Source organism: Papaver somniferum, chromosome 9, assembly GCF_003573695.1.
Source record: "Papaver somniferum cultivar HN1 chromosome 9, ASM357369v1, whole genome shotgun sequence".
NCBI classification, from domain to species: domain Eukaryota; kingdom Viridiplantae; phylum Streptophyta; class Magnoliopsida; order Ranunculales; family Papaveraceae; genus Papaver; species Papaver somniferum.
This window is the reverse complement of record NC_039366.1, coordinates 76,184,382-76,195,103: the sequence shown is the minus strand read 5'-3', so window position 1 is coordinate 76,195,103 and position 10,722 is coordinate 76,184,382. Positions and strand designations below refer to the sequence as shown.

The window sequence follows — 10,722 nt, the reverse complement described above, 5'->3', positions numbered from 1 at the left end:
GTAGTCTATAGACAGACTATTGAATTTTGTATCTTGTACTAAAGAAAGTATGACCTTTCATATTGATTCATTGAGCTTCACGAAGACTATGGAATATGTGTTAGTACATTATTCTGAAGCTCTTGAGCTAACTCTGGATTCACCCTATAGAAAATCTAGAGATTGAAACTGTGCAGGAGGCTTGTCAGATTTTCGAGTCTCAGAACCTACTCATTTTCATGATCTCAACGAGTGCTTACCCGAACAAGAGATGCCCTTCAAGCATAAAGAAAATGAGGACTGTGTCAGTTTCAGGAGGACAAACTGAAGTTTTTCAGTTAAATCTTGATTCACCAACTATTGGGGAACAATGATTTAGATACTCTAGTGGGTATGTTCAAAATTACTTTGGATTTTGAAATTGACAAGAGTTGATTTGTTTAGCTGTTTCTGACTTTTATGATTTCGGTAATGAATCATTTGAAATGGCCATGCAACCAACACCACAGTTGCTTCTCAGTGTTATCCAATTGGTTAAGGAACCTTTTTGAGGTTCTCACCACTTTGTGCCTAGCACATTCGTTTAGTATTCAGGGTTGTATGGAGAATGAGTAAAGGTGCTAGTGGTAAGCTAGTGCATCGAAGGAGAAAAGTCCCTTCACCATCTTTGGGTGTTTACAAGTTGGAACACCAGAGGATCAAATGGGAGATCTTTCTCTAATCATATTAGGAGATAAGCATATTTGTATTGATATTGTATATATGGTTAGAAATATGTTTGTTAGGAAAGATATTATTTTTGGTGTAAATCTTGTTTTGAATTTCTCCCTATTTAGGCTTAGTTTGGTATTGATGTGGCTTTTATAAAAACACTTTTCTGTTGTGCGTTGTTGTGCTGTGCTGTGAGAAAAAAACAGTTAGACGTTTGGTAAAATATTAATTAAAGTTAAAGCTGATTAAAAAAGCAATCAAAATGTGTTTGGTAAAATATCATATTCAACCATTGTTGTTGTGGCAAATGACAAAAACAGATTTATATCTCTGAAAATAGTTTTATTCGATTTTTTTGGGTTTAAAAATAATTAACTTTTTTACTATTAAATATTAAATTTACTGTTACTATTATTATGTTGTTAAAAAATTTATTTTACTTAACTATTTTTTAACATATATATATATATATATATATTTAATTTTCAAACAAAAATCAAACTAAAATTAATTAATTATTAATTATTTAATATTTGTTTTTATTTTTATTTTTGACAAATTAAATGGTATCATAAAATAGTTTGAAAATAAAATATAATAGTATTTAAAGAATAAAATATAACAAATAAAAAATTGATTATATATATATTTAAGGGTAATTTTTGTCATTTACAAAATAAAATAGGGACAAAAACGATAAATCAAGCATTAAATTTTGGTGGGACCAAAGCTTATGCTTTTGTAGCTCTTAAAAGCTCCTCCTCCTCTGCTTTTAAAAAATGAGGAATTTGGGAAGTGATTTGGGTAAAAAGCACTTTGATTTTTTTAACCGAACACCAGTTTCAAAAATTATTGACATATATAGGTTTTGAAAGTGATTTTGGAAAAATAAAAGCATTACCAAACCCGGTCTTAGACTTAGAGAAACAAATTGTAATCTCAAGTAGGGGTATAAATTCGGGCAGGCCGGGCCACCCGGCCCAATAACTAAGACAGGCCGGGTAGGCCAGGCTTAATATTTGTGAGCCCGTAAACAAATTCAGGCCGGGCAGGCCGGGAAAAAGTAGATAATTTGCTACCCAAAGACCGCCCAAAGCCCGCTTTTTATACGGGCAGGCCAGATCGGGCCAGACAGGCCACTATTTTGAATATTTTTTTTTTAAAGTTTAAATTTTCAAATGAACGGTATTAAATTTATTTATTTTTGATACAATATCCTTTCCTTTCTAAGTGATAGTATTATTTTATATTTAAATTACAAGACAAATTTTTAATCTTAACCTATAATAAATAATTAATTAGAGTACAATAAACTTTCTAATAAGAAAATATATTACCATTAATGTTTTGAAAATGTTAATTATAAGTAAAAGCAACTATATATTTTATTTTTCTTGACACAAAATTGACAATTATAAAATTGTAACTTTTAACTCTTTTTAAGAGGATATTAAATGATTAATGGCACATAGAAGGCTTTCAGGCCGGGTATCAGGCCGAGAATCATAATTAATTGCAAAGCCCGAGACCGCCCAATAAATTAATCCAGGCAGGTCGGGTGGCCCATGACGGGCCATAACATACTTTGGGCTACTTCGGGTACAGGCAGGCCCGGGCGGGTACAGGCAGGCCGAGTATTTTCGGATATTATTTACACCCCTAATCTCAAGCTTTTGATAATACAAAATCTTCATCTTCTCTACCTTGTCGTTTCATGGCATCTGAGCCAGGAAAGACTGAATCTTTTTAAAGTTAAAATCAGAATTTTTTGTTGAAGATTAATACCATGACTGTTATAGCTGATTTAGCGATCACAACCACTAACTCTGGTGGAGGATCTCTATCGTCACAAGATCGACTAGGTCTTGTTAATACTCTTACTGATACCCAATGGGAAACCATTCTGGAAATGCTTAAAATTTCAAAAATTCGAAGGAGAAACTTTATAGTAAATGGATACTTGATACAGGGACTTCACGACATATGACAGGAAGTAAAGAATTTTTATTTAAGACTCATGAAATAGAGTGTTCTTCCGTAAAGCTTCCGAACGGCACATACTCTCATGCTCCGTGCGAAGGCACTGTGGTGTTTAAAAACAATATGAAGCTATTCTGTGTTTTATTTGTTCCTGATCTCCACTGCAATTTGATTTCTTTAGCATGTTTAATTATAGATTTAAAACGTATTGTCACGTTGACTGATAAGTTATGTGTGATACAGGATCGTACTACGAGGACGGTGATTGGTGTGGGTGAGGAACGAGACGGGGTCTATATCTTTCACAGTGGAACGCTCATTACAACAAATCGAGTATCTGCCGGAAAAGATTATTGTTTGTGGCATAGACGTTTTGGACATGCATCTAATAAGGTTGTTTCTTTAATTCCGGGTATGAATAAAGTTGATTGTCAGAAATTTTTTAATGAACCGTATGATATTTGCTTTAAAGCTAAACAAACTCGGACTAGTTTTCCCATTAGTGAGAATAAAGTAGATGACTTCTTCGATTTAGTTCATTGTGATGTGTGGGGTCCCTATCGTACTCCATCTTCTTGTGGTGCATATCATTTTCTTACCATTGTCAACAATTATTCTCGTTGTGTTTGGGTTTATTTGATGGCACATAAAACTGAGGTGGTGCAAAATTTTCAGAATCTTTGTGCTATGGCTAGGACGCAATTTGATAGACATGTTAAGAAGGTGCGCAGTGATAATGGTACGGAATTTCTTCCATTAATTCCATTCTTTCCTAAACATGGTATAGAATTTCAAACTTCATGTGTGGATACGCCATAGCAAAATGGGCGAGTTGAACGCAAACATCGTCATATATTGAATGTGGCGCGTGCTTTACGATTTCAAGCCAATTTACCTCTTCGGTTTTGGGGTAATGTATCTTAAGTGCTGCTTATATTAGTAATCGCACGCCTACTCCCTTGCTCGATGGAAGAACTCTATATGAATTCTTACATAGGAAGCCTCCTATTTATAATCTTATTCGGGTATTTGGATATTTGTGTTATACAAGTATTGTGCCTCGTGATCGTAATAAGTTTAATCCACGAAGTCGGAGATGTATTTTTGTTGGTTATCCTCGTGGAAAAAAGGGTTGGCGGTTGTTTGATTTGGAAACGAAACAATTTTTTGTGTCACGTGACGTAGTGTTATTCTTCGAAAATAAATTTCCTTACTCAACTGTTTCGTTAGATGGTAATCATGAAGACCGCCGTTTTGAGTTGAATGACAGGTTGGTGTCCTCTACAGAACAGTCAGACTCAATACCGTCTGCCACAATTTGCGACAGAATTACTACGAATCTGGAAGTTAGGGGAAGAACTACCGAAAATGCTACTTATACACCAAAATTATACACTAAAACTATACCCCGCTTACGTGTCAAATTTGGATTGGTCTATCCTTTTAAAGGGACCCCTGTTTTTCCTGGTGGGGTTGGGTGGGGAAACAATGAACGGTGGAGATCGCTGCCACACATAGGGATGTATCTATCGGGTGTATGAAATCGGTAGATATGTAGCAGCTTGGGAGAACTACAGGCCGGAAGCCACAGTACCTGATGGTTCAGCGAATGTGTCAGGTGGAATGTCTGCAGTTAATTCACAGAAAATTTCAGAAAGTTTGGTCTCATCTGACGTTAACATTCCGATTTCCGAGTGCTCCAGGCGAGACAACAGGGAGTCAGTATGTGTCGGACATTTTAAGTGATGATGATAACTTTCAGAATAATTCATGTGATGATTCAAATGCTTTTGGCAATAATAAATCAAGTGATGATTCAAAAGCTTTTGTCTCATATGATAATAATAATTCTAGTGATGATTCAAATGCCTTTGTCTCACATGACATTAGTTCACCAAATGTGTCAGGCCGGGTATATGGTAGTGCCCGGGTACCTGACATTAGGTTGTCAGACGTTGTGCTTCCGGCTACTGGTATAATCACTGATGCTTCAGACAGGAAAACTCGACGAAGTGCTAGGTCCCGGGTTCCTAATACTCCGTTATGGAAGCAATAGACCCCAACTCCTCAACTCCTCGCTCGACAACGTCTTCAACAGCGATAAGATACTCTTAAAGAACCTACCAGTTATGCTGAAGCTGTCCGTCGTCCCTGTTGGCGTGTATCTATGTCTAGGAAAGTTAGTGCTCTTGATAAGAATGACATGTTATCTATTACTGATCTTCCCCTTGGGAAGCAGGCTATTGGTTGTAAATGGATTTACAAAATTAAATATAATTATGATGGTATTGTCGGACGGTATAAGGCTCGATTGGTTGTCCTCGGTAATAGACAAGTGGAAGGGGTGGATTATCATGAAACATTTGCTCCCGTAGCTAAAACGGTTCCGGTTAGAACATTTTTAGCAGTCGTTGTAGCTCGAGATTGGGAGTTACATCAAATGGATGTTCACAATGCTTTTCTACATGGGGATCTTGATGAGGAAGTTTATATGCAACTTCCTCCAGGATATTCGACTAATTCTCCTGGTAAAGAGTGTACTCCATAAATCTCTGTATGGTCTTCGTCAAGCTCCTCGTAATTGGTTTGCTCAGCTTGCAGGTGCTCTTAAGGTATTTGGATTTATACAGTCTTATGCTGATTATTCTATATTTACCCTGCGACGAGGTGAGAATTCTATTAATGTACTTGTCTATGTGGATGATTTAATTATTGCTGGGAACAATTCCTTTGCTATTACTGCTTTTAAAGCATATTTAAGTCGTTGTTTTCATATGAAAGATTTGGGATATCTCAAGTATTTTCTTGGTATTGAAATGTCTCGAGAAACTGATGGTATGTTTTTATCTCAACGGAAATACACTTTGGATATTCTGTCTGAAACTGGCCTTCTTGGAGACAAACCAGCTTCCTCACTTATCGATCAACATCTTCGTTTAGCTCTTGATGATGGACCTCTGTATTCTGATTCATCTCAGTATCGTCGGCTTATTGGACGCCTGATTTATTTAACAATTACACGTCCTGAATTGTGTTACTTGGTGCATGTATTGGCTCAATTTATGCAGTCTCCTCGGGTGTCTCATTGGGAAGCTGCTCTCCGAGTTCTTAGTTATGTAAAGGGTCATTCCTGGTCAAGAGATTATTTTACGTAAGGATAGTGCTCTTCAACTTACTGCTTATTGTGACTCTGATTGGGCCTCCTGCCCTATTAGTCGTCGTTCACTCACTGATTACTTTATTTTTTTTTGGGAGGCTCACCTATATCTTGGAAGACAAAGAAGCAACACACTGTATCTCGTTCTTCTGTTGAGTCCGAGCATCGTTCCATGGCTAATACTTGTAGTGAGCTCACGTGGCTAAAGTCATTATTGAAATCTCTAGGTGTGTTTCACTCTCAGCCTATGCGCCTTTACTGTGATAGTCTATCCGCACTTCATATTGTTGCTAATCCTGTTTTTCATGAACGCACCAAATATATTGAGATTGATTGTCATTATGTACGCGATCAAATTCAGTCCGTCGCTATTATTACTTCTCATGTTCGCACAACCGCTCAGCTTGCAGACATTTTCACCAAAACTTTTGGATATCCTCAGTTTGAACTGTTTCTTCGCAAGTTGGGCATTCGTGATCTCCATACTCCAACTTGAGGGGGAGTATTAGGAGATACACATATTTGTATAGATATTGTATATATGGTTAGAAATATGGTAGTTAGGAAAGATATTATTCTCGGTGTAAATCTTGTTTTGGATTTCTCCCTATTTAGACTCAGAGAAACAGATTGTAATCTCAAGCTTTTGATAATACAAAATCTTCATCTTCTCTGCCTTGTCGTTTCAAATCAAGATCTTCCACTGTAAAACAAAGAAGCAATACCCTCAAATGTTTCATTCGTTTGCTGGCATTTTAATTCTCTCTTCAGCATTGCGCTTAAAATTTGAGCTCAAGTGCACAACAGTATACAGTAATCACTCTAGCAGGTTCAGACAAATCACGAGGGGTTCGTCAGAGTGCAACAAGAAGCTTATGGAGAACATATCAAAACCTTACTTTATTATGCAGAGATTCATCTCTGCTTAACCCAAAAATTGGTATAACATTGTGCTCTTGATATTACTAAATTCAAGATCTGAGATTACGAGAATGAAAAATTCAACTGAACATACTTTTACTAACAGTTCAAGAAAGTAGGGATTCGATTTTGCTTTGGACGTGAGCTTCATGATCTTCAAGACGACCTTGAACAGAACCATTCTCCCAACGAACAAGTGTTGGAACTCCTTTGAGATTAAACCTTGAATCAATCCTCCATGGATGATTTGGAGTTCTCCAAGTTGGTCTATCACCAACATAAGCTCTCAACAACAATACATCTGATGATGATTCTTCAAGCTTTTTGTAAATCACTGGTTCTGCTCTTACACAATCTGAAAATATCAACATCAAAATAGGGTTATCTTTTTTCAGATCATAGATTAGAAAAAATTAACAAACTATTGATTTGTTATTTGAAACCCTAGAATTTAGAAATAAAAGATTTTACCAGGGCACCAGCTGACGGATGTAGAAGGATCTATGTCAGCTAAGAAAAGTATGAACTTGATTCGGCCATTTTCAGAATTGAACTTCTCAAAAGCTTGATCGAAATCTGAAGGCGTTACATCTACCATCTTCAGAGGCATCTTTCTCAAGTATTTTCTAGGTAGCGAGACAGGGATTTGTTCTTCACGATTTACGAACCCTAAACGCAACAATCTCTCAGATATGCACACAAATATGAGAAGATAAAGGGCTAGTTTGACTCGCCCCATTTAATTTTCAGCTGGTGCACTCCCCAATCCGCTAAGCATTTCCTTGCTAAAGTGCGCAAGTGGCTCTTTGCCTCGAGAACGTTGTTTTTTCTCTCTTTGCTGTTTGCCCACGCAGCCGATTTGCTGGGTTTGTAAAAATCCAACGTAGGACAGAATTTTTATTAACACCACCGACGGGCTGAGAAAGAAAAATTATACATATCGGTCACCTTATTATAACTTATTATAGGGACACACAAACCCACAAGCAAACTGGTACTCCAATTAGCAGCCGTAGATAAATTCATTCAGCCATTAGCAGCCGGTAGATAAATTCATTCATGCAAATGTGAAGTGAGATAAATTCATTCATGCAAATGTAAAGTGAAATTTTGGAAGCTCATTCATGCGGATTGTATTACAAGAAATTTCAATCTAGCAATCGTCAGACAGAGGAGAAAGTTATCTGTATCTTTTGACTCCAAATGAACAACATACTCAAAAATCCATGAATAGATGACAAACAAGATTTTATTTGAATGATCCATTTGTGCTCTGCAAGCCAGCGCAAGGTGAAAAAAGAAAATCAAAAAGATACAACAGTAAAAGTTATCTCTGAATAAAAGGAAGAAGCTCTAGGAATGACAAGAGACACGGGAGAGTAAATTCATGGAAGAGGGGAGGGCCTCTTTTCAGTGGTGTAAGCAGCGTACTCCTTCCCATTATCAATTCTTGTTGTTTGACCACCAGCATCCAAAAGTGCAGAAGTTACAGCCAGAGCAGCTCCTGCAGATAGGGCTGTTGGGATGCTCCTCGCTGGAAAGTTCCCAAAAATAAAATAAATCAAAAGACAATTTCTCGATAAAGATGAAGAACAATGATAACAATTCAGATTAAATAACACACATTTATTGATAGGTTTCATTTCACTAAATAAGTTGGTGATTCACACAGATCAGAAGCACAACTTGAGGGGTTCAACCTTCAGCTACTGAAGATAAACCAAGATAGTCTTAATCACTCACAATAAATAAGTCATATGTAATGGAGAAAAAAGAGAAAAACAGCATAATGCATAAAGACAGAAACATGATTCATCCATCACAAATATCAATCTTAATGATAACTAATCTCCTCTGAACTTCAATTGTTGTGTACAGGGAACTGTTTGTTATTTTCTATTCCCTTCCTCTAAAACTGAAAGTACTTGATGAACAGAAAATATGTAATAGAAGTGGCTTTTATCTTTCCAGAAACTGGAGGGTAAAAAAATGAGGACACAAGATTCATACCTTTGAAGCCTAAAACAGCTGCTCCAGCAGCAAAGCCTCCAATTGAACCATTTACAAAGTCCCTCTTCCCTCTGTAATTCAGAACCAATTGTTCTACACCTATATAAACTCCTCCAATTGCAGCAAAAGTCAGGCCATGGTTTCCCATCATTTTCAAGGTCCTTATCAAACCTGGAAGAGCAACACCTCTTTCAACACGAGGTACATCAGCCCAAGTAGCACAAATGGTTCCCCAAATAGTCCCTGATACTAATCCCATAGTTGCACCCTTGACTGTTTTCATCATAGGAGTAGTATCATCCTCCAAATACCTTTGTTCTGAAGGATCCATAGATCTTGTTTAACTGCAAAAACAACCATATCCAAATCAATAAAACCAGAAGCTCACACAGCTTACTAGTGTCAACACCCACGACATGAAACATATGCTGCACCAAAGGCACAAACTACATCAAAACGAATTTGAAGTAGCATGGTTACAAGGATTTAAACTTAAAAACTTTTGGATCAGTGCAACAAAGAGATACTTCAGTCTCAAATCTTAAAAGTTTATTGAGCATTATACAAACAACAACAATTTAAGCTTAAAAGTGACAACCAAAATGGCAGTTCCAAGAGGGTTTTACATTGTTCCACACAGGCATGTTCTCATTTAGCAGGCTTCAGATATTAAAGATCTACCTCGTGCCAGTGCAAAAAAAACTTGGCTAACCTCAGATACCTAAAACCATTTATTAAACTAGAATGCTCACAACCAAAAATGAAAACCTTAAATCAGCAGCTAATCTCTGAGAAATGAACTTAAAGAACATCCCATAAAAATAATGATAAACACGGGAAGATAACTATTTAGAACCATAAACTATGGAACTTCTTGTATTCACACTTCAGCAGGCAATGAAAATAGTATGAAGTTTTGGCACCGCCCAAATTCATAAAATCTAGTGATTTTTCAAGGTATCCGCATTCACTAAATCGAAACCCTAGAACTTAAAGAGCTCACAGAGGTAAATCAAATGGAAGTTGAAACCCGTGGGACAAATCTATACCTATTACAACAAATCACCTTCCACAAATCAATGATAGCTACACTCAAACCCAACATTGCAGATTCTTACACAAAATGATAAACCAAAACCCTTGTTTCACAAATCTTAACATTGTTAAATTTGGGCAAATTCAATCGAATTGATCAGAATAAATAGAAGATTTAAAGAATCTAAGCAAAGCAATACACGAATCTCATGGGGAAAAAACAAAAATGAATCAAGAACTTACGGGATAAATTAAATTAGGGCGAGTACGATCAACCGCTTGCACGAGTCCAGCTGAAATTGTTGTTCTAGTAACCCTTCTTCTCCCCCTTTCTCTCAAGTCATCAAATACATCTATGGACCAAATAGAGATCTGTATTACCATTTTACCCTAAAGATTCCACTTGCACAGGATATAGGGTCTGGGCCATAAGGTTAGGGGCTGGAATTGGTTGCACAAGGCCCACCTTAGTAATTAGGAAACCTGTTCAGAGACATGCTCATTTAGTTTTCGAGGCATACTAAATGATGATACCATCTATGATAAAAAAAATCTAGGGTAAAAGGTGTCCTAACAGTGATAAAATTACTAGGTTATCCTTTATTAATTAAATTACTTAAATATCTTTCAATTTAATTAACTTAAAACTAATTAGATTACCTAAATACCCTTTGACTAAATTAAAAACCTAAACTAAAACTAACAGAAAAACAAATCAGTCAATACTCCTTCTTCTTATTTAGCAGCTGAACTCTTTTTCAACAAAAATCGTCAATTTTTTTTCCATTCACCGATTAATCGTTCGATGAAAAATCTTTGATCGTCGATTAAAATCAAAACTATAAACATGAGTAGAACGAAACATTGCGCTAGAGATCTCCTTCCAGACGCGCATGTTGGACTCCAATTCAATCAACCAAGTAATTGAG

General features: G+C 36.5%; 2 protein-coding genes across 2 annotated transcripts; both read right to left on the bottom strand.

Moving 5' to 3' along the window:
• Positions 1–6,700: 6,700 nt before the first annotated feature.
• On the bottom strand, positions 6,701–7,595 carry LOC113310487 (thioredoxin-like protein Clot). Its single transcript, XM_026559179.1, has 2 exons — positions 7,220–7,595; positions 6,701–7,103 (listed from the first exon to the last, which is right to left on the bottom strand). Exons 1-2 carry the CDS (start codon positions 7,485–7,487, stop codon positions 6,856–6,858), a joined length of 516 nt encoding a protein of 171 aa, XP_026414964.1. The 5' UTR covers positions 7,488–7,595; the 3' UTR covers positions 6,701–6,855.
• A 251-nt stretch (positions 7,596–7,846) lies between these two features.
• Positions 7,847–10,163, bottom strand: LOC113310488 (outer envelope pore protein 16-3, chloroplastic/mitochondrial-like). Its single transcript, XM_026559180.1, has 3 exons — positions 10,037–10,163; positions 8,759–9,102; positions 7,847–8,282 (listed from the first exon to the last, which is right to left on the bottom strand). Exons 2-3 carry the CDS (start codon positions 9,087–9,089, stop codon positions 8,134–8,136), a joined length of 480 nt encoding a protein of 159 aa, XP_026414965.1. The 5' UTR covers positions 9,090–9,102; positions 10,037–10,163; the 3' UTR covers positions 7,847–8,133.
• Positions 10,164–10,722: the final 559 nt, after the last annotated feature.